The following is a 27,816-nucleotide window of genomic DNA, read 5'->3' as shown; positions in this document are numbered from 1 at the left end:
CCGGGCTCCCCGGTTCCTTCTGCTCTCCCACAAACAGCCCAGGGAAAAGCAAGCGACGTCAAACGTCGAAATACATGATTTTATTCTCTCGCGACAAATACACAGCTGCAGGGCACCTACGTCATTTCAGGAACAAGGACACGGGGCCGCGGTCAGGACGGCGCCCACAGGCCTGTGTTTGCTCAGCTGCCCCAGGGCTCGGGCCCGGCCGGAAGCTTTGCTGAGATTCTCTCTGTGGCCCGGGATGATGCGGAGGGGAAAGGGAGACACCGGCCAGTCCACTCTCCCCTCACGGCACCCCGAGGTGGCCGCAGAAGGGATGACAGTGGGCTCTCGAGTGTGGCCCCAGGGCACGTTGGTTCATCCAGGCACCGCACTGCTGCTCTTGGTGACAAGACAGCGGGGCCAGCGGGGGGTCTGCCCAGGGCCAGCAGCCCCGCACACGTCCGAGCTCCGGGCCGTCGGGCGCCCCTCGCCCCGCACACCCCAGCTGAGGAAGCTACCTGGAGAGATGACTGCAGACGGGGCCGTTAGCCCCTCTCCTGGGTGTGTCCTCCCTCCGAGCCGGGAGCACACGTCCTCCCACGAGCGGCCACAAGACGCGTGGGGTGGGAGGGCTCGGCGTTTAGAAACGGACCGAATCCAGCATTCCAACAGGATTCACTTATTTATTGATTTTGATATTAAGCCACTTCACAGCAGTAACTGCCGGAACGAGAACAGGACCCGGCTTCTAAAGGTAATAAAATAACAACGACGTCACAGACAGAAGCACTGGGGACATTCCACGCAGGGCACGCTGGCTTCCTTCTGCGGCCACAGCGGGCAGGTGCTCAGCGCCATCCCAGCACGGACTCCTGATCCCTTCCTTCGCCTTGGCCCGCGGAGCACCCCGGGCTGTGGTGCAGGGCCGGGCGGCCTCGCCGCACCGTCCTCGTCCACACGGCCGTCCTCGGTCCCTCGGTCGGTGAGCCGTGCTCCGGAGACCAAACAACTAGAGCCAAAAAGCTGCTTCTTCCTCTTCGCCAAGTAAACACGACACTCCCTTCTCTTTCTTTCTCGTCAAGGAAAGAAAAGTCTCAGAGACATATGGCACTAGACCGGGACACTACGCGGGGGCACCCGTCACGACCCGCCCAGGGCCGCCAGCCCATGGCGCCCGGCCCGCCGTCAGATGTAAAGCTGATGTGAGGCCAAGGTGTCCATGAAAGGGCGCACCAGGTTGTCCGTGGAGAAGTAAAAGATGAGGCCGAAGGTGATGGAGATGGGGAGGGCGGGCAGCGCCTTCTTGAACACGGCCAGCAGCAGGAGGGTCAGACACAGACCCTGTGGGACACGGAGGAGAGGGGAGGAGAGGGGAGGAGAGGGGAGGAGAGGGGAGGAGAGGGGAGGGGAGGGGAGGAGAGGGGAGGGGAGGGGAGGGGAGGTCGTGACCGCCGGTGTGGATGCGGGGCGGAGGTGGGGGCGGTTAGCGACATCGGGCTCCCCCCACCCAGGACTCAGCACTGGTGTGGGGCCCGCCAGACGACAGCCAGACCCCTCCTCTTCCCGGGTCCTCTCGAGGGCTCACCCCCGTGTCACACCCCGCGTGAGCCCGACTCCCAGAGCGGCCCTGCTCTACCAGACTCCAGCTACGGCGGTGACACGTGTGACCAGTGACAGAGGCCTCCCCTGGGGGACGTCTATTTATAAAGAACCAGATGAGGGGCGCCTGGGTGGCTCAGTCGGGTTAAGCGCCTGACTCTTGATTTCGGCTCAGGTCCTGATTTCACAGTGGGTGAGACGGAGCCCTGCATCGGGCTGTGTGCAGACAGCGTGCCAGCCTGCTCGGGATTCTCTCTCTCCCTCTCTCTCTCCACCCCTCCCCTGATCTCATTCTCTCTCAAGATAAATTTTAAAAAAAAATTCTAAACAAAAAAAAAAGAGAGAACCGGACGAGCTCCAGTGAAACGCTAGCGAGGGTCTCAGCAGCTGGCACCAAAGGGGCACCGAAGCCATGTGACCCGCGGCCTCGGAGGTGGGTGCCCATCCTGCCCTGCCCCTGCCCACGTGGGCTGTGGTCCAGGGAGGGGTGGGGCTTTGGGTCAGTCCCGAGGTGGAGAAGCGTGGGGGTCCACTACCCCCCCACCCCCCCGAACACACGCTGTGGACAGACAGAACCCCTCCACCTCACTGTGCCCCGCGACCCCCCCCTTCACCGGGGCAGAGCTCGGGTATACGCCACTCAGAGCCTCCGCCGCTCAGAGCTGCGGTCTCTCAGGACCTGTCCCCCAGTATGGGTATCTGGCCACGTTAAGGGACTCTAGGGACCCGCAAGCTTCTGGGGTTCAGAGCACCCCATGGTGTCTGGGGGGCGTGGAAGGCATCAGAGACCAGAGCTCAAGCCACAGCCTGCCCCTCCCCAGCTCTGTGCCGACGGGCACGGCCCGCAACTTCTTCCCGGTTCCGAGAACCTCAGCTCATCACCCCACCTCGCAGGCGTCGTGAGACCACACGAGGCTGGCCAGGCCCCTGGCACCACCGCGTGCCTGGTCGGTAACGCGGGAGCCCCTCAGCCAGCCCTCCCCTGCTCGGAGCCTCCCGTAAGCCCTGTCCGGCCCCACGTCATCACTCCGCCCCTGCAAGGGACTCGGCACCTGAAAATCCCCCTGGGACCAGGGCCCCCCACGAAGTCCCCGGGCCACTCACAATGAGGATGGCCACAAAGCACGCCAGCGTCGTGTTCCAGTCGCCGCTGCCCGTGGCCGCCGCCTTGCCCACCAGCACGCTGTAGAAGATGAAGTCCCCCAGGCCGAGCTTCACGCCCCCTGTGAGGGGAAGACAGAGCGAGCCGGTCAGGGTCGGGAGCCCCAGACGGCAGATGCCAGCTCACAGCCCAGCCCCTCCGCTGGATCCGGGGGCCCCGGGGGGCCCCAGTCCTGGCTGTCCCAGAACAGCAGCAGCCGGCAGGAAACGGGGCCCTCGGACGGGCTGACCTGCCGTCTGGGCTGTGAAAAAGCTGGCATTTCTGACAATTCGGGGAATTGGCCCTTAGCTGAGTAAAAAAGAGCAAATATAACGTGCCGTCGGGGGTCGGCAGGAAGCCATACAATTTAGGGCTGAGTTTAAGTTACACGTTTTTGTACGAAATCCCACCACCTTTGAGGACGCGTACGATGCCCAGAGCTCGTCAGGTGAGCCTTCCCCTTAAAAACAGAGGAGCGTGGCTGCTAATTAGCTGACGTCTCACCGACAGTGAACGCGAGCTCGCACATCGGCCAGTGCGCTTGTTAACAGGGTGAGAGTTCACCGCGGACGATAAAACTGTCTGACGAACGCGCCCGCTGCCTGGTCTCCTCTCTCTCCCTCCTCCTGGCCACGGGGGCTCCCTCCTCCAGCTGTCACTGCTGCTGCCGTCTCTGATGTAAAAGGGGGCTTCTCCCCACCACCCTCCCCTGCCTCCAGGGAGCCCGTCTCACCCCCCGCCCGCACCCTGAGCGCACGCGGACCACCTGGGCACAGGTGACTTACTTTCCTCCTCTTCCTCCAGGTCGTCCCCGGGGTAACCAGGCAGCGGGGGCTCAAAGACTTCGGGGTACGAGGGCTCCCCAAAACTGTCATAGGAGTCTTCCTCTGGGGGTCCGAGAACGTGACCGCCATTGCACGAGGCAGGTGCATGGGAGAGAGACAAAAGTCTGGTCAGAGGGATCTGGGATCTGTGGGGAACCGGCCTGAGCCCGGGGCTCCCCTGCCCTCACCCCACTGGCCGGGCCAGCCCAGCCCTGAACAGAGAGGAACCTTCTGGCACACGCCCAAGGGAAGGGAAGGAGGCCAACGGGCTGAGGCACAGGCTCTAAGTCCCACCTGCTCCATCCAGGAGGGGGCTTTCCCCTCCTGCCCCCCACCCAGGGTGGTGGGGGGGGAGCCAGGCGAGGCCGGGCCGGGTGCAGGGCAGCAGGCCCGGGCGACGAGAGGCTGCCAGCCTGCGACACTCACCCATCTCTGGGTCGTAGGGCAGCTGAAGGGCTCCCTGGGAGGAGGGGTCCAGCTTGGCCATGCCCACCGTCCACACCATGGCGGCTGGGGAAGGAGACGAGGGGTGGGGGGTGCCTCAGGTGCTGCCGACTACAGCTGCCCCCCCGGCCGGGGAGGCAGCGTCCCCAGGAGGCCCGCGTGGGACCCCCACTTCCAGCCGGTACCGGCTTCCGCCCCTTGTGAGGAGGCCGCTGGGGGAGGGGCCCGGACACAGCCTTTCCTGGTCTTTTGGCGTGTGTGTGTGTGTGTGTGTGTGTCTCCTCACGAAACCGATGACAAGGTCAGCAGGGAACAGTCCGGGGAACCAGCGGTGTTTCCGTCCCATGGTGGCAAAACACGCGTCACGCACACGGTACCCGCGTAACCTCCGTTAACTGGACGCTTCCTTAGCGGGAGGGGTGTTCACGGGCCCGGGCTGTTCCTCTGCCGGCACTCTCGGTACCTCGAGCACCCCCGTGTCCCCCCATTTCCCTGTTCTAGTTCTAAGAATCTGGCTCCTCCGGATGGATCACGGCGGGGGGGGGGGGGGGGGGCACAGAATAGTTTCCTTTTTGTGACGGGCTGAATTCACCGGGCGCAGAGTCCTCGAGGATCATCCACGTGGCAGGTGTGAGAATCCCCTTCCTTTCAGGGGGCCGAACAGTAACTCGCGGTAGGGCGCCCCTCACCCGTCCTCCACGTCTGTATGCACACACCTCGCCGGCCCGCGTCTGTGCGCGCGCACACCTCGTGCACCCGCATCTGTATGTGCGCACACCTTGCCCCGCCCACACCCGTACGTGCGCACCACGTCTCCTCCACCCACCCGACCCCTCGGCTACCCGGCAGACATCTGCTCGAGACCCTGCTTCTTCTGCTCCCTGTGGCCTAAGTCCAGGGCGGGATCACTGGATTTGGGGGGGTGGGGGGTGGGGAGGACTGCCTGTGTGCTCTCTCCCTCTCTGGCCCGGTTCACTCTCCCCGTGTGAACTCAAGTCCCACGAGTCCGTCCCCGTCTGGCCTACCTAGCCATGAGCATGCCTTACCGGGAACATTCTCCACCGGGGGGCGGGGGGGGGGGGGGGGGCCGCCGTCTCCTCCCCCGACGTGGCAGCCCCCGGCCCTTTCGAGGTTCAGCTCCACAGCACTCTCACCACCCACACCACGGCCACTGCAAACCTGCCTCCAAGATATCTCCAGACTCCACCCGCGCCTCACCGCCTCTCCCGCCGCCCTGGGGCCGGCGCCCGCCCTCTCTCCTGGGGGGTCATTCTGTCCCAGACCCGGCTCCACTTCCGCCCCTGACCCCATGCCTTCTGTTCTCCCTTCCCGCCACCGGTGCGATCCCACTAAAATGTAACGGCAGGTGGGTCTGAAACCTTCCAGGGGCACGAAGCTCACTCGGGAGGAAAAGCCATGTCCCTACCGTGGCCTGCGGGGGCCCAGCACATCTGGACCTGCCCCTGCCCCCTTCTGCCCCCGCCGGCTCCGTTCCCAGCACTCCGGGCCTTCGCCTGGCGTTCTGTCCCCGGGTTTTCCCGAGGTAGGTCTCTGGTCAAATGTCACCTTATGACAGAGGCTTCTTTGACCACCTTCTGCAAGACAGCACCCCCACTACCCTGAAGTGCTCAGGTCCCCCACCCAGTCATCCTTCCACCGAGCGCTCGCCTCCTGACGGATTGTCGCCTGCTTAGCTGCGGCCTCCCCTCCGGGAACGTGCGCCCCCAGAGCGCGGAGGCGGCGAACGCACGTCAGGGCACCGCCTCAGCATTCTCACACGTGGTCTCTGCTCCTCCCAAGAGCGGGCCTAGAACGTGCTTTCACGCTGGGGACCACCTGCCCTGGCTCCCACCACAAGCTCCGTCCTGCCTTCGAGATTCTGCCCTGGCACTCGGCAGCCAGTCTGTAAAGTGTTCCCCATGAGGCCAGGGCACCGCAAAGCAGGGACCCGACACACACCCGCTGAATCCATATAAACACCCAGATCCCTGCCCGGCGGCCAGACGCGCGCACTCCCGTGTCCCTTCCCTTCGGAGACTTTAACAGCCACGGAGCTGTCAAGGGAGCCCAGTGAAAAGCAAGTGCACCCTGCACCCCAGACCCCTGCCCTCAAGAGCCCTTCTCCAAAGTACCCTCTCAGGGGGTGCCTGGGGGGCGCAGTCGGTTAAGCGTCCGACTTCGGCTCAGGTCATGATCTTGTGGTTCGTGAGTTCGAGCCCCGCGTCGGGCTCTGTGCTGACAGCTGGAGCCTGCTTCGGATTCTGTGTCTCCCTCTCTGCCCCTCCCTTGCCCACGCGCTGTCCCTCTCTCTATCTCTCTCAATAATAAATACTCACAGGAGTATATCAGGGCAGGGAATATGGGCTCGTTTCTCTCCTGGGCCGTTTCCACCAGCATTCTCAGTGGCCCTTTGGGGCACAGCACAGCCACGAGATCTGGGAGAACAAAGACAGCCGGGACGTGTTACAAGTGACATTTATTTCCAAGCAGCCCCAGAGAGGAGCCGGCCCCGCTAACACCGGGGCACAGGCGAGGCTCGGAGCATGTCCTGCGTGCCAGCTCCCAGCCCCCGGTTTCCAGCCATAACCCCGAGAGTCTGTGCGGGCTGAAGCCCAGAACGGGGTCTCAACGGGCGGACTGCGAACGAGGAATCGCCGTGTGGCTCGGGGACCCCGATGGCCGGCTTGCCATCCGACTTCCCTGAGCCTCGGATTCCTCACCCTCAGATGGAAGTCACGGCACCGGGGACAGAGTCACACCAACGCTTGTTACACGGCAGCTAACGCTTTGGGTGCTCGGCATTTACGGGGTCCCGGGGCCGATCCCACGGCCGAGGACGTAGGAGCAAACTGCTTCCAGGGTGTCGCGAGCGCTCACCGGATGCACGATTATCAGTGGCCACGTCAAGCGCCCGCGTCTCACGAAGGCGAGCCTCTCAGAGGGGAGACCACCCACCCAGCTTTCTTCGGGGAGGGGGGCACCTTTCAGCGCCTGCCACTCGCGGGCACCAGTGAGGGGGACTCGACCCGGACGCAGCCCCTGCCCGCAGCCTCGAGGCCCGCCTGAGCCCGCCTACCGTACACGGAGATGGCACCCAGGATGACCCACGCGGACCACTCCGGAAGGTACTTGATGAACACCAGGGCCATGAGGGCGCTGATCATGATGAGGTAGGCCTGCTGCAGGACCAGGGGGCCCTTCCAGTGGATACACACCATGCCCACCGCCCCGAAGTTCCAGACCGTCAGGAACAGCGTGGGGTAGTCCATGGCCACGTTGTAGGTCTTGAGCACCTCCCTGCGCGACCAAGGGCCAGCCCGTGGGGCGGGGAACTCGGTGGAGACACCACACCCAACCAGACACAGTTCGACACTCCCGGCTCCTCAACCATGAAGTCCCAGCCCGGGTTTTTCCAACCTCTGGCTTCACTCGCCAATCTCCCCTTCCCCGTTTCTGTGAGCCCCACAACCACCCACTTGAAGTATTTTCCGGAACGAGGTGGGGAATGTATACCAACGTCTCATCCTTGGACTGGCTCCCGTAAACGTGTGCCGGCACAGCCTGGAGGACCCCGTGCCCAGGAAAAAGGTCCTTGGCAGAGGGTTTTCCCCTGTCCCTCCAGTCCCTTTGGGCCCCTGGGTCAGGCTGAGAGCTCAAATCGAGGGCAAGAGAGCACATCACTTTTCACACGAACAAGGAAGCACCCAGGCCTGGCCCAAAGTGGAGAATGTAAACTTTAAGGGATGTATATCCCTCTTGGGTTCACAGAATTCGTCCTCCGTGCTCATTTGTTTTAAATCAGCAACCGGGGGCGCCTGGATGGTTCAGTCGGCCGAGCGTCCGACTCTTGATTTCAGCTCAGGTCCTGATCCCAGGTCGTGGGCTTGAGCCCCTTTTGGAGCCTGCTTAAGATTCTCTCTCTCCCTCTCTCTCTGCCCCCGCCCCCTGCTCACTCACGTTCTTTCTCTCTCTCTCTCTCTCTCAAATAAATCTAAATCATCCATCAGGAACCAGGTAGGGATGGAGAGGCTTGCCGGGAGCGCCACTGACGCATGTCGAGGCCGCGGGAGGAGGGGTCGGAGGCCTGGCTGTAGGAGCGGCGACAGGGGCGAGCGAGAGTCTGGAGCCTGCCGGGCACCCCTCCCCGCCCCGGTCCTCGAGGAGCCTGCTGCCTGCAGGGGGCACTTACCCGAGGTAGATATAGGTGAAGAGGAAAAGGAGCATCAGCGAGGACATGATCAACCAGCCGTGTATAAACTAGACAACAGAAACGGGCAGAATGACCACGGGCCCCCAGCTTCTCGGGACTGACCCCCAAGCCTCCGAATCTTCGTTAGGCCCCTCTGGGACTACACTGGAAGGCACTGGGTGGCCGTGTGACAGATTGAGGGGGCAAAGAAATTCACGGAGTTCTCTCAAGGTCACCCGGCAGGTGGATGGGGTGAAAAATCCCTCAGGTCCAAGCAGCCAGACCCCTGTTCCCTCACTGAGAGACAGGACGTACTGGACAACTGTCACCTATAGGCGTGGCCCTAGGCTCCGGGGAGGCAGCCAGCGGAGTTCCTGACCATGGCGAGGGCCGTCAGCCGATAAACATATAAATGTATTGACAGGTAGTCACAAGGGCTACGGAGAAGAAAACGGCAGGACAAAGGGACAGGAGACTCACTGGGACGATGCCTGTGCGATGGGGCCAGGGTGGCCCCCACTGGGGCCTCTGCTCGTCCGCTACCCCCTGGGCCCTGGCTGCAGCCACGGGGCGCGCCCGTCAGCACGACCCGTGCACACCCAGCCCAGGGGGAAACGGGAAGGGCAAATAAACCTGCCGGGGAGGCGAGGGGCGGGGTGAAGGGAGCCTGAAACAGAACATCTCGCTTCTCCCAACACTGCGGGGAGGGACCCGGGCAGGTGGGATTCTGCGTCCAATCAAAGGACGGTGACGGCGGGCAGGCAGTGCGGGGCGGGGCGAAAACCGGCTTCTGCTCTGCAGCGGGCAACGCCGCCGGCCACAGGCGGCTCCGAGAGCGGTGCGGGGCCGGCGGGCAGGACCGGGCGGCCTCAGGCCGGGCACTCACCTTGTAGCAGCGGTATTTGTAGAGCACGACCAAGAAGATGGTCATGGCCACAATGACACTGATCATGATGAGGGTGTTGAGCACGGAGTTGAGGAGGCGCTGGCCCACGGAGGGCGTGTCCTCGGTGAATGGTGTGTAGATGCTGAGGGAGACGGCGGGCTGCAGACTCTGCTCCCTGCCTGCTCCATAGGGCCTGCCCACGAGCCACCCAACCTCAGCCTGGTGCCCGAGACCCAGGGGGCAAGGAAGGGGCCCCCCCAGGCCTCCCCCTCCCCCAGACCCACCCCGCGGCCCCTCCCCCAGATGCCTCCTCCCCACCGCCCAGGGCTCCTCCCCCTCCCCAGGTGCTCTCCCCCCCACCCCAGGCTCCCCCTCCCCAAGCCCTCCCCACTCCTGTTGGCCAGGGCACCCGCAAACACCCACCCCAGCCCAGGGCTCACTGGCCGCTTCCCCCACCCCACCTGACACAGGCCAGCAGCTGCACTCGGGAGGCCCTCCGCCGGCCCCTCGCCCTGGCCCTGTCCACCCGGGGCTGCCCACGGAGGGCCCCACCTGCTCTGGGGCCCCAGCCTGCCACCCCCGACCAGCCTGGGCGGGGGGCCGTCCCCCTCTGCTCCTCTCTTTGAAAAAACCAACCCCAAATGAAAGGTAAGCTCCCGAACTAAAAACAGTAACAAGGTTTGAAGGAGGCAGTCGGCAACCCCAGAGGAGCGACAGCCCCAGAGGAGCGGGTGACCCCCAGAGGAGTGGTGACCCCCAGAGGAGCGGGTGACGAGCAGAGGCGGGCCTCTCGCTGCCGCCCCTCTGTGCTCTTTTCACTGCAATGATCGAAACTTCCCTCGAGAGGCTGCAGGTGCCGTGAACCCGACCCCCCCCCGTTCCCCGACTTACAGCTGTCCGTTCTTCTCCGTGTAGAAGCGCACGGACTTGATGGTGGCCACCACCACGATCATGCACAGCGTCACCGGCACGAACAGCATGATCACGTGCTTCGCCCCGTATTTCAGGGTCAGCTCCTCCTCCAGGCCTGACGGCTGCCCCGGGACCCCCCCGCAGACGTAGTGGTCAGGGTCCTCGTCAAAGTCGTCCTCGCTATCCTGGCCTCTCTGTGGAAAGCCGCAGGGTGAGGGCCACGGGATGCCCCAGCGCTGGCCTGCCGACGTAGCGCACGGGCGTCTTGTGACAGGAAGCTAGGAGTTTTAATGCTGCCTCGCGGAGGTTAAGAACGAGTTAGATGCAGGAATGGGGCTGCACTTTTGAAAGGTTTACGAGGACATCTAGGGAAGACCCAGGGCCAGCACTCACCACCAAAAAAGCAGGAAAGGGGCCACAGCAGCCACAGAAGAGGGCGGGCTGCAGGCCCAGGACGCGTGGCTAGTGGACCTGGAGCATGTCTAAGCATTGCCCCCCCCCCCCCCCCCCCCCCCGCCTCAGTCCAGGGACTCAGATGCCACTCTGTTCTGGTCCGGTGGCCATACTGACTCGGGAGGCCGGCCAGGTGACAGAGGAGGAAGAAATGAAACGTTCCTGGTGGATAAACCACACTCTAGAACCGTCAGTGCACGTGGGGACTCTCTTTGATGGTAAGACACTGGGAATTTGCAGAGGAGGAACTTACTCTGGACTCCTGCCACCCCACCCCCCCAACCCCGCAGGAGGGCAGGACGCCCGCAGACGCTGGCCCGAGCCCCTGCAAGAATTTCTGTTTGGAAACCATGCGGATTCAGGGTCATCTGCGGCCTTGTTCGTTGATTAACCGCCAAAGACAAAACCAAGGGAAACAAAAATTCAAAATGGGGGCGCCTGGGTGGCGCAGTCGGTTAAGCGTCCGACTTCAGCCAGGTCACCATCTCGCGGTCCGTGAGTTCGAGCCCCGCGTCAGGCTCTGGGCTGATGGCTCGGAGCCTGGAGCCTGTTTCCGATTCTGTGTCTCCCTCTCTCTCTGCCCCTCCCCCGTTCATGCTCTGTCTCTCTCTCTGTCCCAAAAATAAATAAAAAACGTTGAAAAAAAAAAAATTAAAAAAAAAAAAAAATTCAAAATGACTGTGGCTTCAGTATCAGCTCTTTGCAGAGAGAATTCCAAGCCAGGCGCTCAGCTGAGAAGAAACAGAAAAGCCTAGACGAACGGGCATGGAGACAACTAAAATGCACGAAAGCCCCGGGAGACAAGGTGAAGGGGCCGTAAGGGTGGCCCCCGGTGGCCTTGAGTTGGCGGAGCTCAGAGGAGGGAAGGAGCTTTGACTTCGGCAGCGGGTCTGAGGCTGGCTGGAAGGGGAAATCCTGCGTTTTAAACACTAAGGGGCAAAACGGAGAAGGGGTTTCGGGCAAATTCAGATGTCGTTTTGCCCTGATGGGGAGGGAGGTGGTGAGGTTGGGAGGCTCTCCCCCAGAAAACCCCCCCCCTCCGTGATGTTATAATCTCCTGCCCCGTGGGCTGCAGACGACATCAGAGCGTCTGGGCCCCCCCCCCCCCCCCCCCAAATTCACACGTTGGACCCTAAACCCCAATGTGATAGCACTTGGAGGAGGGCCTTTGGGAGGTGACCAGGTGACCTCATCCCGATGGGATGAGGGCCCTTATAAAGCCCCGCCCAGAGCTCCCCAGCACCCCCCCTCCCCACATTGCTGGATCTGCCAGCACCTGAGCTCGCACTTCCCAGCCCCCTGAACAGTGAGGAAGACGTTGCTGTTGTTGATAAGCCCCCACTCTACGATACCCCGGCCCCCACCCCCCACAGTGCCTCCTGCCCCCCTCTGCCTGTGCTAAGGAAGGGGAGCCCGCGCTGCTGGGACCGGGGGGGACAGAACCATGCAGCCCGAGGCAGACTGTGGGCCCCGAGGCCGACCAGGGCCCACCGTGTGACCGTGTGACCAATCCTCGCCTACACGGTCCCCGCCCTCCCGCATCGGGGAGCGTGGGTTCCAGCCTTGAGGTCCAGGAACCCAGGGGCTGGGTTCGAGGCCTGTGGCCGCCGGTGATTACCTACCCACTGGTCGGCACCCTCTCCATCCTCCAAGCCCTGCCTGTCCTCCTGGCAGCAGCGTGGCGGGGGGCTCTCGGCTGACATCAGGGATGCCCTCTCGTCACACACTTCCTCCTCGCTGTCAGAGGCCATGAACGTGAGCATGGCCCTGCCTCGGGAAGCGCCTGCAAAATGGAGCACAGGGGGCCTCGCTCCAGCTTCCTGCAGGGCCAAGGCAGCAGAGGGCTGGGGGTGTGGCCTGAGGACCCGGACTCGGGTCCTCCCTGACAACCGCCCAGGACACGTGTGTCCAGTGGCTTCCCAGGGGCCACCTGCGTGGCTGGCACAGACCCTCGGTGGAATGGCCTGAGGAGATCCAGGCCACAGGTGAAACACCCCACGACAAAGGTCGAGGCCACTCCAAACCGCACGCTCATTCGTCCGATCAACAAACATCCACTGAGCACCGACATTGTGACATCGACCATAAGCCTGCTGGGCTCCACGGATGTGAAGATGAACAAGAAACACTACCATCATCCAAAAACAAAACAAACAAACCAACTCGGGGCTCAGCCAGTGGAGCGTCCGACCCTTGATTTCGGCTCAGGTCATGATCTCAGTTTCCTGGTTTCGAGCCCCACCTCGGGCCCTGAGCCGACAGTGTGCAGCCTGCTTGGGATTCTCCCTCCTCCTCTCTCTCGGCCCTCCCCTGCTTGTGCTCTCGCTCTCTCTCAAAATAAATAAGCTTTAGGAAACATTGGGGAAAAAAAAAAAAAAAGACCAACAATCATCCAACGTGACCGGTTACATAACCTAAGTGTTCACCAAGAGGTACAGAAACCCAAAGGAGGGAGTCAACCTCAGAGATCAGGAACGTCTTCTAAAGAAGCCACCAGCCCAGACGGAGACAGAATGTTCCAGGTGGGAGGAAGGGCAGACGGCACGAAGAAGGAACGTGCCAGTCAGGGCCGTGGAGGTGTGAGGGCCTCCTGTGCCATGTGAGGGGGTGTCCGGCCCCCCCCCGGAAGACAACGGCAGGAGGTGGACAGACGCTGACTCACGGGCAGCAGGGTGGATGCCCATGAGGGGACCAGACCCTGAAAGGGCTGGGAGGACGCCGGTCAGCCCTGGATGTGGGGGAGAAACACAGGACAGGGTCCGAGATGGCAGCCAGGCAGGGAGCCCCGGGCAGGGGACAAGCCCGTCTCAGCGGAAGACGGAGTCTGGTCCAGGAACCAGTTGAAAAGGGTCAGGGAGGGGCATCTGGGGGGCTCAGTCGGTTACGTGCCCGACTTCGGCCCAGGTCACAATCTCGCAGTTCGTGAGTTCGAGCCCCGTGTCCGGCTCTGTACTGACAGCTCAGAGCCTGGAGCCCGCTTCGGATTCTGTGTCTCCCTCTCTCTCTGCCCCTCCCCTGTTCACACTCTGTGTTTCTCTCTCTCTCAAAAATAAATAAACATTAAAAAAAGGGGGAGGGTCTGGGGTGCAGGGGAGCCACAAGACCACGCGGGATGGGCATGTGCGTGTGTACGTGTGTGTGTGTGTGTGTGTGTGTGTGTGTGTGTGTCTGAGAGAGACGAAGTACAGCTGAGGGCAGGACCTCAGGGAAGGCCAGGCCGGAGAGTCTACACAGCAGGGATGCCTGCCCCCACCTCACTGTGCTGTCCCCAGCTGGAGTGTCCTTACAGCAGTAGGACGGGAAGCCAGCACGGCAGAAGGGCCTAGAAGAGCGGCAGACAACCCCTGGTGGACCAGGCTGTCCCTGCCTCCCCCTGGGCAGGCCTGCTCTCCCACCGACGCCCCCAGAGGCCGTGGGGACGCTGAGAGTGCACGCGACCATGCGGTCACCCCCGGAATGTGTGATTTCCACACAAAGCAGGTGCCTTCTACCGTCAGCCAGCCCTGCCCTATTTGAAGCTGGTGACGGGGGCCGTGGCCAGGGTGACTCCTGAAGGGACCCCACCTCCATCCCCCACCTGTGGGCACAAGGCAGAGCCCACACCCCTCCCGAGGCTTCACGATGAGCCAGCTCCCCTGACCCAGGGCAGACAGACAAAGACCACGTGACTTCACTCACAGGCAGACTTTAAGAGACAGAACAATCGAACATACAAAGAAACCGGCCTTAAACCCGGAGCCCAACAGGGGGGTTGCTGGGGGGAGGGGCGAACAGGTGAAGGGGAGTAAGGGACAGTGGACGGGAGGCACACTGAGACACGTACGGAATTGTCTAATCGCCACAATATACAGCCGGGGCTGATATTACACCACCCTTCCATTATACTTCCATAATAAAGAAAAACAAAAGCTCTAGCAGCAGAGGAACAGAAGCGCCAGAACAGGGAGGGGCGAGCTTCTGCAGTCAAGATCAAGATCGAGATCGGGAGGGGTTGCCCCCCTCCCAGGGAGGGGCAAGGGCTGAGGCCAGCGGCGAGGGGCCAGCCAAGGCTTCTGGGCAGAAGCAGGTGTCCACGGTGAGCTTTACGAAAGCAGTGTGCCAGCAGCACCCTCGGGAGGTGGGGGGCTCCTCCCGCTTCGCTGCAAGCCCCCCCTCCCCGGCACCAGCCTCAGCTCAGGGTCACAGGAGGGCGACTAGACCTGGGCACCAGCCCCGTCTGGGGGGGGGGACACAGCTCAGCAGCCCCAGCACGCTGCAGGGCCTGGAAGTTTCAGGTTTCGTTCCTTCGTGTGTGGTGACGAAAGACACCGTCTGGTACAGGTCTGGGGGGGGGGGGGGCACCTCAAAGTCCTCCCCCTGCGAGTCTCGGTGTCCAAATCCTGAACAAACAGCAGCTTGGACCCAGCAGCTGTCATCACCCATGGCGGCAGCCGTGAGTTCAGTCTCACGCAGGGAGGGGCACCCGAGACGAGAGCTGGTGGCGTCTTCCCAGGCTAGATCATGACACCCCGTCCGGAGCAGGGCCACAGGTGGGATGGGCACAACACGGCATTTCCCGGCAGTCACTTCTAGGGATGTGAGTTAGCAGTACAGTCTCCCTCCTCTTCCTCCCAGGCCCCCCGGGGTGCCTGTGACTGGTCTGAGCAGGGGCTGGAGGGACAGACCTAGGGTCCCCACATGCAGAGCATCACAGAAGGCAGGGGGCAACCTCAGCCTTGAGAACCACAGCAGCCGCAGCATCATGGGGGCGGGAGGAGGGGAAATGTACAGAGAACAGAGACGCTTCTTCAAAGGAAAAGGGGAGTTGCTTGGGGAGGGTGAGGACAGAGAGGCGGGGACCAAGTCCTGGGGTGCCTGGGGGCTCCGTCGGTTAAGCGTCTGACTCTAGATTTCAGCTCAGGTCTTGATCTCACAGTTCATGGGTTTGAACCCTGCATCGGGCTCTGCGCTGACAGTGTGTAACCTGCTTAGGATCCTCTTTCTCTCTCTCTGCCCCTGTCCCGCGCTATCTCAAAATAAGCATTAAAAAAAAAAAGGTCCTTCCAATTTCCATTTCTTCAGCCAGTGGCCAGCAGCTGGCAAGACATTCCCCAGAGAGCATTTCTGCCCCAGTGTTGCCCTGCTGTTGGGCAGGGGGCACTCACAGGCTGTCAGAGCTAATTCAGGTGTGGCACCCTCACTGGAAAGCAAATGCTCCCTGGGCAGATTCCTCCCTTATCCTGCTCTTTAAATGGCTCTTTAAATTCCTCCCAAGCCTTCCCTGAAGCCGGGCCCAAGACCCCCAGGAGCGCAGGCCCTGAGGGGCTCCTCGGCTGTCAGAGCAGGGGGGTCTATCTAATCACAACCTTCTGGGCCTGGTGGCCGGGGGTCACAGGTGAGGTGCCTCTCAGAGCCCTCAACACCTGACAGAGGACGCAGGACTCGGGAAGGTGCTGCTTCTCAAAGTGGCCCAGGCCACCTGGGGCAGGGGTGGGGGGACACCGAGCACAATGACCGGGGAGCCGGGCACTGCTGTTCGTCCCCATTTCACAGTTGAGGAAACAGAGTCTAAGACGTGAGAGGTTCAAAGTTACCCTGAACCCAGCAGTCAGGGTCTGCACTCTGAACACCATGCTAGACCACTTACTGGAAGTGCGGATCCCCAGCTCCGTTCCAACCCAAGGTCCGGGGGTCTGCACTTTGAGACGGTCGCTGGGTGACCGTAGGCTGCAGTCAGACCTTCCCTGGGGCTGCCGGGCCCTGGAACCCAAGCCCAGCTGCCCCCCGGCCCCCAGCGCAGGGATCCAGTCCACCTCTCTGTCCCTGTCCCTGGCGCGGCTCAGTCGGGAGTGAAAGAAGGAACAATGCCTTCTCCTGAAAACCGTCTGACCAGAGGGTGGCTGGGGAAGCACAGGGACAGCCACCCGCGGGAACAGGAAAGCGGCAGGGGGAGAAGGCAGTTCCCAGCGGAGAAAGTGCCCAAGCATTTGCCCACCGGGGACAAGAACGGGGAAAAAGTGGACTCAAAACACCTCCAGCACCGCCAACGGGACCGGCCTTTCTGAAGGCAGTAGAGATCGAAAGCTTTAAAAAAACATCCATACCTTTTGGTCCTGAAATGCCACTTCTCAGAATTTGTCCTAAGAAAATAATAAAAGATTTCCATAAAGACCTGTTTGCTGTGGACGTTTCTAACTGTAAAAACACTGACATGCCAGAAACCCTGTCCTGGGACCTGTCCATCTGGTGAGGTTTATCCCACGACTGCTTAAAACGTCACTCCAGAGAACAGTTCACAACAGGAAACAACGCGACAGGAAACCCCAGGTAATAGACACGAAACTTCATACACAACCGTTTGAATTTTCTCAGAAAGCGAACGTATTTGAAGGACTGGCCAGATACAGCGCAACCTCTGGATGCGGAGACCGTGGGTCACCCCGCGTTTTCCTGCATCTCCCACACCTCTTACACACATGGATCGTCTGTGGTTTTATTTTGTAAGCCGTTAATTTTTCAGTGGGAAATACCAAGTAGCAACTTCCTTCCCGTCTGCGCTCTCCTGCGTCCCCTCGCTGGACTGGGGCGCGGGGCGGGGGGCAGGTGGGCCCCGGGGTCACTGTCCTCCTCCTCGGAGCCCCCCTTTTTACCTGGCTCCTGGAGAACAGAGCAGCTGGCAGACACTCCTCCGGTTTCTCAGTTGGAACTGAAGCCTGATGCAACTCTGAAATCCCTGGAGGGAAAATCACCATCACCACCCAAATGTACGCAGTTCGACAACCTTTATGCTCGGTATTTGTGCACATCAGAGCGCCGGTGACGTCAAAAACAACCGGCCTGGGAGGCTGACTCCAGCAGGCGGGGGTGGGGCCGATCGGCTCTCCCGCTGGTGGCAGAGTCCTACCAGCCACATAGCAACCAGCCCTCCGCGCTGGAGGAGGGGGCCGAGGAAGGCGCGGGGGGGGGGGGGGGGGGGGGGGGGGGCAGCCCTTCCCAGGGACCGAGCCGCCGCCGGAGGATACAAAACCCACACCGCTTCCGCGATTAATAGCTGAATGGGATCGAAAAGCTGAATTAGCCAAACCAGGGGAGTCTGACCCAGAGACTTCCCCCAACGTGCCTGTGTCAGCAGCTCCTGCGATTATCGAGGAAACCAGGAAACCCGGTGACCCAGCTTCCTCGACCTTCTTTCCATCGCAGAGACATGTGAAGGCTCTGACCTTAAAACGGGGGCCAGGGGAGCTCAGTAGGAAAGAAGACTGTAAAACGCCATCGTAAACACCAGTGCCTCGCTGGAGAAAGAAAGGAGTAGAGCACTGCTCCCAAAGCAGATGGGGGGCGACTGCGTTTACCACTGATGCGGCTACGGAGACAGGTCAGGGTCCTGGTACCTGCCGTCCTTCTGCAGTAGGCCTAACCGGCCGAGGAGCCCTCTCCTTCAGAGAGGGTGGCGTGGGTCTAAACAGACCGCTTTCTGTGGTCACGAGGCTGCCTCCCAGCACTCCCACGACTGCCCGGAGGCTCTCGCCTTATACCAGGGCAGGGTTTACCAGGGAGAGAAAATTCCCTTAGAAGCCCCCACACCTTCCCTGCCTGCCTGTCCCCGCTGGCCCTGGGCAACTGACCAGGTATGTGGCCCTGGCTGACCGTCATCCATCTGTCCATCCACCCCAGCCCTTACCGTGACGCACGTCACTTGCCGGAAGGTTCTCCCAACACCGGGAGGCAGCCTCGGCCAGAGTCCCGTAGGGACCCAGATCAGAGGCCGCAGGGGACCCTGATGGGGCCTCCTGAACCTCGACCCAGGCTCTGTATTTACCTCTGCCTGCCCTTTTCTGCCCAGAACTGTCTAGGCCCCATGAAGCTTTCTCTTGTGTCGTGAAGCAGCCTGGGAAGGGGGCAGTTTGGGGAAAGGGGTAGAGGTCTGGCCCTAACATGCCACCTTTGAGTAAGACCCAGGAAAAAAAGGTTATGTTTTAAACAAGAAGCAGCAATCCGATCACCCAGCTGTGGGATGTGAACCGCACACTCCCTGGCCGCGCAGCCTCAGACAATTTAACGTCACACGGCCGTCCCCTCTTCTGGAACAAACAGAATAGGCACACCTCGGGAGAGTGACGTGGAAAAGTAGAGATAATGTGTGAGGTGACTGGCACAGAGCAGGTGTTCGGCCAATAGCCGTTACAGTGAAGACGAAAAGGAGGGGCACAGATAGAGCGAGAGGGGACAGGGACAGGGAAGCTGCTGACACCCCCCCCACCCCCCCACCCCCCCGCGGAAAGCTACGGATGTGCTAAACCGCCAGGCACAAGGGTCGTCACCAAGGTCACCCTTCACCCAGGCCCCAGGGAGACACCGTTTCCACCTAGCCCCTGCCCAGGGCACTCTGGCAACATGAGCAACTTGTCAAAGGACAGGGCATGTCCACGGGACCGATGCCAGAGCTGGCAAGGACCTTAAAGGCCATCCGGTCAGTGCCCTATTTTGTACTCAGGAAACTGAAACCCAGAGGGACAAAAGGCACGGCTGAAGTGCCATGACCAGAGCCACAGCGGCAATTCGGGTCTCGGGATGGCCGACCCGAAGTACTCGTGAGGCCCGCACACTCGGGGCGTGGCCGAGAGCTGTGGTCACACAGGCGGCCAGCACAGCACCCCGCGTGGGCTCTCTGGGGGCACCCCCATACTTAAAAGGCACGTGCCTTTGCCACGGGCAGGTGTGTGTCTTTACCACTCAGCTTCTCCGAAACACCGGTGAGAGGTCACAAATGCCTCCTGGTCACTGACTCACTCAGTCCCTCTCCTGCCCCCAACCCCACAATGCCAGCCTGGAGGCCTCTTCTGCTACTGGGACTTCGCATGGTGGAGGAGGGCGGGGAGGGGGGCAGGGGGTGGGGACTCCCATGTGGGCATGGCCTGGGGGGCAGGAGCCAGAACACTGCTTCCAGGGGTCAATTCAAAAGGGAAAGTGAGAGGGGCTCCTGGCTGGCTTAGTTGGCTAAGCATCCGACCCTTGATCTCAGCTCAGGTCATGATCTCACGGTTTGTGGGTTCGAGCCCCACGTCGGGCTCTGCGCTGACAGCTCGGAGCCTGGAGCCCGCTTCCCATTCTGTCTCTCCCCCCCCCCCCCCGCCCCCTCTCAAAAATAAATGAGTACACATTTCAAAAAAGGGAAAGTGAGAAAGCGTCCTGCAGCACCAGTGAATTAACCAGCGACAGTCACGTGCTCTGTGTGCCTCAAACCTGATTTACCAAGAATACTCCTGAGGCGAAAATTCTGGAGACCTGACGTTAACAGGAAAAACAGAATACAAACCTTCAACTCCAGCTTCCTGCCTCTGATGCTTTAATAAACAAACACATGGGCGTGCGTGGAGTGCTGTGAGGAAAGGCATTTGACAGCGGTGATCTCTGGGCTGAGAGCTGATGGGTGACTCTTTAAAAAAAAATGTTTCCTGAATTTTCTAGAGCAAACGCGTGTTCCTTTCATCTCTACCAAGTCAAGACTTTGCTGGTTAAGGTACAGCAGAAAGGTGAGCGCCCTTTCCAATTTTCTTCCCGTGCTCCAGAAGACCCCATTTTTGGCAAAGACGAGCCAGCCTCCTGGCGTCCCAAGGACTGAAGACGCTGAACAAAAATGATCTCCTCCCTGATGTCTGGTCTTTCCCGAAGAGTGACTGGAACTTTCTCTTTCCCCAGACTTTACCACGGCAGCCTCGCCATCCCCAGGCCTGGAGGCCAACGCTGATTACACTGAAGCCCATGCCCGATCCGACCAGCTCAAGGTGAGGAGAACTTTCCAGGCCCTGGCCAGAGACAGCCTGTGCCAGCCTCGGAGCCCTGACATTCCTTCCCTCAACCCTCCCCCAGCCACCGGAGTCGGGGAACAGGTGGAAATACTTGCAGAAACACGGGTTGTCCTGCCAGTCGCCAACTAGTGTCCAAAAGTCAGAGCAACAGCTGAGAACAAGCCAACGATGTCTTCCGTAGAAACACGCATGTGACCCCCCCCCCCCCATGCACACTGCTTTGGTCTCTTTAAACAAATTTTTTTTTCTTTTGCTCTATCAGGTAGTTACTAATGGAGAGCGCAAAAAAACGTCCTGGGCAGTTGGGGCGCCCGGGCGGCTCAGCCAGTTGAGCGTCTCATTCTTGGTTTTGGCTCAGGTCATGATCTCACGGGTCATGGGTTCAAGCCCTGCATCAGGCTCCACGCTGACCGCTCAGAGCCTGCTTGGGATTCTGTCTCTCCCTCTCCCTCCGCCCCTCCCCCACTCTCTCTCTTCTCTAATACAATAGCTTTTTGAAAATAAAAAAGAAACGGGCGCCTGGGTGGCTCAGTCGGTTAAGTGTCCAACCTCGGCTCACATCATGATTTCGGGGCTCGTGAGTTTGAGCCCCGCATCGGGCTCTGTGCTGACAGCTCAGAGCCTGGCGCCTGCTTCCATTCTGGGTCTCCCTCTCTCTCTGCCCCCTCCCTGCTCTCTCTGTCTTCCTCAGAAATAAAATAAACATTAAAAAATAATAGTAATAAAAACAGAAAAAAGAAATGTCCTGGGCAATAGTGCAGGAATACGGGGGCAGGGGGCGCATGTGGGAACCTCCTATGCAAAAACTCGAGTTAAAGACCCAACCAGCTGGGTTCAAATCCCGGTGCTCAAATCCCAGGTGGCTTAACTCCCTGAACCTGTTTCCCGTTCTCTAGAGGGTAAAAAGTAATAGCGACCTCAGTGTGATCGGAAGTGTAAAGAGGTCTGTGGTAACCACTGTCCCCAAAGGGCTTTTTCTCATATATGACAAACCCGCAAAGTAAGACATGTTATGTCACGATCATCATGGGTAACTCAGAGGCCAAGGTAGGGGGAGTCTCTCATTTGGCAGACCCCCCCCCCCCCACCGGGTGTGCAGTGGGGCTGTGAACAGCCATCGGGGAGCTGAGGGGAGGGGTGACAGGCATGGTGACCGGCACCAGGCCTCCTGTGAGTGGCAGCCTGTGGCCGGGCTCTTTCTTATCCCACTCCTTCTCAAACAGATAGGATCCGGGCGTCTGTCTCCCGTGCACACAGCGAGTAAGACTACTGACTTAGTGCACACCTACTTCCACACCAAGCCTCCAGAATTTTCCCTGGAAACCTGAAACAACATCTATCCCACTCTGCAAAAACACTCCACCAAAGCCCCACCCCGGTCCAGCCCGACCTAAAGGTGTCCTCACCCACCTGAGGAATGAACTTGGACAGCCAGCCCGCCAGCTCTGAACTGGCGCCAGGACCCACCCCCCTGCCGCTTCACCAGCAGGGCCCAGGACACACAGCTGTTGACACACCTCCCCTCTCCCACCAGGCTACCTTCACACGGAGGGAAACCTGAGCCTCCCACACCTGAAGCAGCTTATCCAGAGCCTTTAATTACTGCTGAAGGTCCTGGCGGCCAGCACTGGAGGCTCAGGCGTCTACAGAACGGACATCAAGGGCGTCGGTACCAGAAGCCCGGGTCTGTCAGGAGGGGGGACAGGCTAGGAAGCCCAGGCTGCCGATTCTGAGCCAGGCTGGCTCTGCAACTGCTGTGGATGGGGTGCTATCTCCATGCGTAAATGGGGGTGCTGTCGGCCCACCGGACCAACGGTTCACACCTTAGAAAGGGGACACCCATTAATTCAATACACAGGAGCCCTTCATCCAGCTGTCAAAGGGCTGAGGCCCGGTGCCAGGGCTGGACAGCAGAGCGAGACGCCAGACAACGGGTTCTAAGCCTGGCTCTGCGCTATCCTACCTGGGTGGCCTTGGGCAGTCACGTTAGCTGTGTGGGCTGAGTTTTTTCATCGATAAAATTGGGGGCGGGGACTAGCCTCTGTGTCAGGCTCCTTCAGCTTCAAAAGCTTGATTCTGGGAGTCTCCCCACGGCTGTAAGAGCCTGATAAAAACAGCCAAGCACCCCAGCACCGAGGACCACGATCGCGGTTCCAGGCCCCACCTGCGGTCGGTTCCTCCCCCGGGCGGGAAGACCCTCGCCTCCCCCTGCCCCGTGACGCAGAGCTCGGGGCCCGGTGCCGCAGGCCCACCGGACCGGGCGCCAAAGCGGTCCGAGCGCGGAGACAACGCCGGGCCCGCGCCTCCCAGACCCACGTGCGCTGCTCCTTTAAATGCCCGACCCTTCGGCACCCCGCGCCGCGCCCACCCCCAGCGGCCCGGGAGGCGGGGAGGCGCACGCAGCCCGGCGCAGGCCGAGGCCTGGGGGCCGCTCCCCGCGCTCCGCCCACCCCCGAGGTCCCGGCCGGGCCCCGCCGCCGCTCCCCTGCGCGCTCCCCTCTGCGCTCCCGCGCCGGCCGCAGAGGCCGGACCCGGCGCGCGCACGGACTAAAAGCAGCTCAGCCGGGGCAGGGGCAGCCGCGACCCGCCGCGGCGAGGAGCGTGCGGGAGTCAGCGCCCGGTCTGCGGGTGGAGGCTGCACCCGGGCCGTCCGCTCGGCGCGAGACCCGGCCCGGCCCGCGCGCCCCAGCCCCGCCCGCTCACCTGCTCGGCCGCGGCGCTCCGGCGCTGTTTACGCGGCTGGCCGAGCGCCCGTCGGCCCGGGCCCTGGCGCCGGCGCAGACTCCGCCTCCAGTCCGCTCCCAGCCCCCCTGGCTCCGCCCCCGGTTCCTCCCCGGCTCCGGCTTCGGGCCGCCCCCAGCGCCGGCCTCGGCCCCGCCCCCGGCCCGGCCCCGGCCCTGCCTCCACCCCGGACTCTGGCTCCGCCCCCGGCTCCGGCCCGGGCCTCTGCTCGCCCCCCTGGCCCGCCCCCGTTTCCTCCCCGGCTCCGGCTCCGCCCCCGGCTCCGGCCGGGGCCCTGGCTCGCCCCGCCCCCGGGCCCGCCCTCTTCCTCCCCCCCCCCCCCCCCCCCCCCCCCCCCGGAGCCTGGCGCGCTGGAGGCGGAGGTGGGGTTCTCGGGGCGCGCCGGGGGCCGGCCTGCCGGGGTGGCGCCGTGGGGATGCCGAGGTATAACCTGGCATAGGACAGGGCGCTGACCTTAGGAGTGACGGGAAGACCTGTGATCTCACAGGTGTCTGGCAGCTCTGCGGGGACCTTAGCTCATTTGCTCGAGGGGCATCTTTCCTTGTGGTGTTAGGTCCCCGCGTCTCCCCCTTCCGCCCTCCCAACCCCCGCCCCGGCATTACTCACAATAAGGGAGCACTAGTGGCCCGGGGTGAGCTAACATTCTGAGAATTTTCCTGCTCTGTTTTCTAGAGCCTCAGAGCCACCAGGAGCTCTAGACAAAATTGTTGGGGAATGATATGGCTACCGATGACCTGAGAATTGGCCTAAGAATTCTGGATTTGGGGGTCCACAGGGTGAGCTGAGATTGTCCATACTGTGACATTTCTGAGTGGCTTCCTTTTTTTTAATGTTTATTTATTTACTTCGAGGGGGGAGGAGCAGAGAGGGAGGGAGAGAACCCCAAAATGGCTCGATCCCACAACCATGGCATCATGACTTGAACCAAAATCAAGAGTCCTGCCACTCAACCCACTGAGCCACCCAGGCACCCCTCGTTTTTGTAAGTTAGGGTAAAATTCGCATAACATTACATTAACCTTTTTAAAGTGTACAATTGGGGAGGGGCGCCTGGGTGGCTCAGTTGGTTAAGCCTCTGCCTCTTGATCTGGCTCAGGTCATGATTTCATGGTGGTGGGATCCAATCCCAAGTACCACTCCATGCTCAGCGTGAGATTCTCTCTCTCTCTGCCCCTCTCCCCTGCTTATGCACTCTCTCAAATAGAAAAATAATAATAAAATAAAAATAAATAAGTTTAAAGTGTACAATGGCATTTAGTACATTCACAGTGTTGTGAAATCCCAGCCACCTCCACCTAGTTCCAAAATCTTTCCATCACTCCCAAAACTTCCCGCTTGTTATTTAGTTTCTTCTGATCCCCTCTCCCCCAGTCTCTGGCAACCACCAAGCTACTTTTATCTCGGTGGATTTATCTATGGATTTATTTACCTATTTTGACATTTCAAAAAATTGAATCATACGGTATGTGACCTTTTGGGTCTGGCCTCTTTCGTTAGCATAATGTTTTCAAGATTCATCCACGTCGTGGTACCTATTTGCCTTCATTCCTTTTTACGGCTAAACGATATTCTAGTGTGTGTATGTGCCAGAATTTGTATATCCATCCATTCGGTAATGGACATCTGGGCTGTTTCCTCCTTTTGGTTATGATCAGTCGTGCTACTGTAAACGTGTGTACATATATTTGAGTACCTTTTTCAGTGATTTTGGGTACATACCTAGGAGTTGAATTTCTGGATCATATGGAAATTCTATGTGTAACTTTTTTTTGCGGGGCTTGAACTCATGACCCTGAGATCAAGACCTGAGATGACATCAAGAGTCGGATGCTTAACCAACCTCTATGTTTAACTTTTTGAGGAACCACCAAACTGTTTTCTGCAGAGGATGAGCCATTTTACATTCCCACCAGCAATCAATAGAGTGTTCCGGTTTCTCCATACCATCCAATGCCGTTATTTTTTATTTAGACAATAATAGAATAATAATTATCATCATCATCATTATTATTGCCTTCCTAGTGCATATGAAGGGGTACCTCATTCTGGTACCACCGTTAATTAGTGGTGGTGACCGTCTTTCGTGTGCTTGTTGGGAGAAACATCTAATAGAAAACATCTAATAGAAACATCTATTCAAGTCCTTTGCCCATTTTTAAATTGGGTTATCTTTTTGTTGTGGAGCAGTGTGAGTTCTTTCCCTATCTGGATACCAGCTCCCTATCAGATAAACAGTTTGCAAATCTTTTCTCCCATTCCTCGGGTTGTCTTTTCTGACTTTCTGATAATGTCCTTTACTGCACAAATGCCTTTAGTTTTTATTAAATCCAGGGGATCAATTTTTTTCTTTCCTTGCTTGTGCAGTGTCATATCTAACAGTCTGTCATCAAACCCAAAGCCATGAACTTTTATCTCTATATTTTCTTCTAAGAGTTTTATAAGAGCACTTGTATTTCGGTGGTTGATCCATTTTGATTTAATTCTTGTATTATGGTGTGAGGCCTGGGACCAGCTTTATTCTTTTGCATATGGATATCCAGTTGTGCAGTAGTACCCTTTGTTAAAGAGACTGTCCTTCATAATTGCCAATAAAAACCCCAGACCCCAAGTAGAGACTAGACTCGTGCTCTTTTCCTTCATGACTCTCCAGGATTCTCCATCAGTATCTCTCTCTCTCTCTCGCTCTCTCTCTCTCTCTCTCTCTCTCCATATATACAGTAAAACCTTGCATTATGAGTAACTTGTTCCACAAGTGTTCCACAAGACAAGTAAACATTTCTCAGAAATTTCAACTTGATAAATGAGCGATACCTGGCAATATGAGTAGTATGTGACGCTGAATGTCACATGATCACAACTGAGCCAATGGTTCTTGAAATTTGCTTTGATATACAAGTGCTTTCGATGACAAGCATGTTTCTGGAATGAATTATGCTTGCAAACCAAGGTTTTACTATGTATACGTTTTTTTCAATAAACTCTGCTTTCATCTCAAATAAATAAATATAGATACTGCCCTTTCGCCAATAAATGGCCTTGGCCCCCTTGCCAGAAATCAATTAGCTATAGACAAATAGGAGAAACCAAATATTTTTAAAAGTCTGCTTCAATGCAAGCTAACCCAAGATGGAAATGGGGTGGGCCAGCATGTTGACAGACAAAATAATCTACAAATAATGATCCTTGATACATTAGGGAAATGAATTACAATGAACAAAATTATAAAATAATAAGTTCTTTAAAAGGGAAGGGCACTTAAGGATCATGACAAACTCCAACTCTAACTAACACATGAGTGCCCGCTGCAGAATCCTTAAGGAAGGACTACCCAGCCTGGTTTGTTGCTGTTTTGAGAGCATTCAGTGTTGTACTGTAGTGAGAGGTTGAATTTCAGCCCCTAACTTGGAAAACAAAGAGTAGAGTTTGGTAGAGTTTGAGGATTTTTATCAATTCTTCTTTAAGGGTGTCATAGAATTCACCCTGAGAAGCGTCTGATCTTGCCTTTGGGGAGATTTTTGATCCATGATTCAATCTCATTTTGGGTTTTGTTTGTTTGTTTGTTTTTAAATAGGCTTGCTCCAATTTCCTCTTTCTTCCTGAGTCATTTTTGATAATTTGTGTGTTTCTAAGAATTTGTTCCTGTCTTCTAAGTCGTCTAATTTGTTGGTGCACAAGTGTTCATAGGATTCTCTGATAATCCTTTTTCCTTCTGCAAGTGTTAGAGTATTGTCCCCACTTTCATTCCTGACTTTAATTATTTGCATCTTCTTTTTTCTCTTAGTTTACCTAAGGATTTGTCAGTGTTGTTGAGCTTTTCAAATTTTTCATTTCAATTGTTGTATTGAAATGTTTCAGTTTCAACTCCAGAGTATTTTATTTGGTTCCTTTTAATGATTTCTAGCTCTTTGTTGATATCTTCTGTTGGTATATATTTTGATTGTTCTCTGGCTTCCTTTAGTTCTCTGTCCAAAGTTTCCTTTGGCTCTTTCAGCATATTTAAGACAGTTCATTTAAAGTCTTGTTCTTGGCAAGTCCAATATCTGGGCTTCTTCAGGTATGGTTTCTGTCCATGTCTTTTCCTCTGAATGAGTCATGCTTTTTCTTTGTTTGCTTTGTAACTCTTTGTTGAAAATTGCAAATCTTGAGTACTATAACTATAGAAATTAGATTCTGTTCCTCCTTTGGAAGGTTCACTGTTATTTCTGATTAGGAGTTACAGTCATCTGTTTGTTTACTGACATTTCCAAACTATTTTTTGGAGACTGTATTCCTTATCATGCGTGGTCACTGAAGTCTGTTCTGTTATCTCATCAGTCAACCACTGACCAAACACAGATTTCTTTAAACACCTGGAGCCAAAAAACAAGACCAAAAACAAACAACAAAACAAAACAACTAAAAACTAAAAGAAACTAAACAACTAAACAACTAAAAGAAAACTCTCTTGGTCTTTTCAGATTGCCTCTGAGCTGGACATTTCTGCTCACTTAGCCAGGACACCTGCCACTCTGCCTTAGCCCTTACTTCCTGCTTGCATGGGCCCAGAGATCAACCAAAGGTGAAAGCCTAGGGTCCTCTCAGGTATCTTCTGAGCATGTGTCTGGCCCTCAGCATATGCTTTACACTCTGGGCTCCCTGGTATATGAAGTAGCCCTTCAGAGACCTTGCTTCCCCAGTGTTTTCGTCCTCAGTCTCCTTTTCCCCAGCCTTTCTGGTTTCTCGGCTGCCTACCCCCTCTGCCCTCACTTGCCCCAGACAGCTATGGGTAGTATGTCTTTAAATGTTTTCAACAGATGCCACCTGGGGAGCTGCTCCAGCCAGGCGATGAAGCAAAGGTCAGATCCTTCAGAGAA

The 27,816-nt window shown here is 58.4% G+C and overlaps 1 protein-coding gene across 4 annotated transcripts; it reads right to left on the bottom strand.

Annotated features, from left to right (window-relative positions):
* On the bottom strand, positions 1-23,007 carry PSEN2 (presenilin 2). 4 transcript variants are annotated; one of them, XM_049635126.1, is made up of 13 exons: positions 22,925-23,007; positions 17,063-17,145; positions 16,517-16,552; positions 12,056-12,216; positions 9,960-10,174; positions 9,069-9,261; positions 8,183-8,250; positions 7,070-7,290; positions 6,330-6,428; positions 3,976-4,059; positions 3,511-3,612; positions 2,689-2,807; positions 2-1,326 (listed from the first exon to the last, which is right to left on the bottom strand). In XM_049635126.1, the coding sequence occupies exons 4-13, from the start codon at positions 12,194-12,196 to the stop codon at positions 1,171-1,173; spliced, it is 1,398 nt and encodes a 465-aa protein (XP_049491083.1). In that variant the 5' UTR covers positions 12,197-12,216; positions 16,517-16,552; positions 17,063-17,145; positions 22,925-23,007; the 3' UTR covers positions 2-1,170. The 4 variants fall into 4 exon arrangements, with proteins under 4 accessions (XP_049491085.1, XP_049491083.1, XP_049491084.1 ...); XM_049635127.1 differs by lacking the exon at positions 22,925-23,007 and adding an exon at positions 19,729-22,860; XM_049635129.1 differs by having other exon boundaries at positions 6-1,326; positions 9,069-9,210.
* Positions 23,008-27,816: the final 4,809 nt, after the last annotated feature.

The sequence above is a fragment of the Panthera uncia genome, chromosome F1 (genome assembly GCF_023721935.1).
Source record: "Panthera uncia isolate 11264 chromosome F1, Puncia_PCG_1.0, whole genome shotgun sequence".
NCBI classification, from domain to species: domain Eukaryota; kingdom Metazoa; phylum Chordata; class Mammalia; order Carnivora; family Felidae; genus Panthera; species Panthera uncia.
The sequence above is the reverse complement of the archived record's forward strand: the minus strand, read 5'-3'. Positions and strand labels throughout refer to the sequence as shown.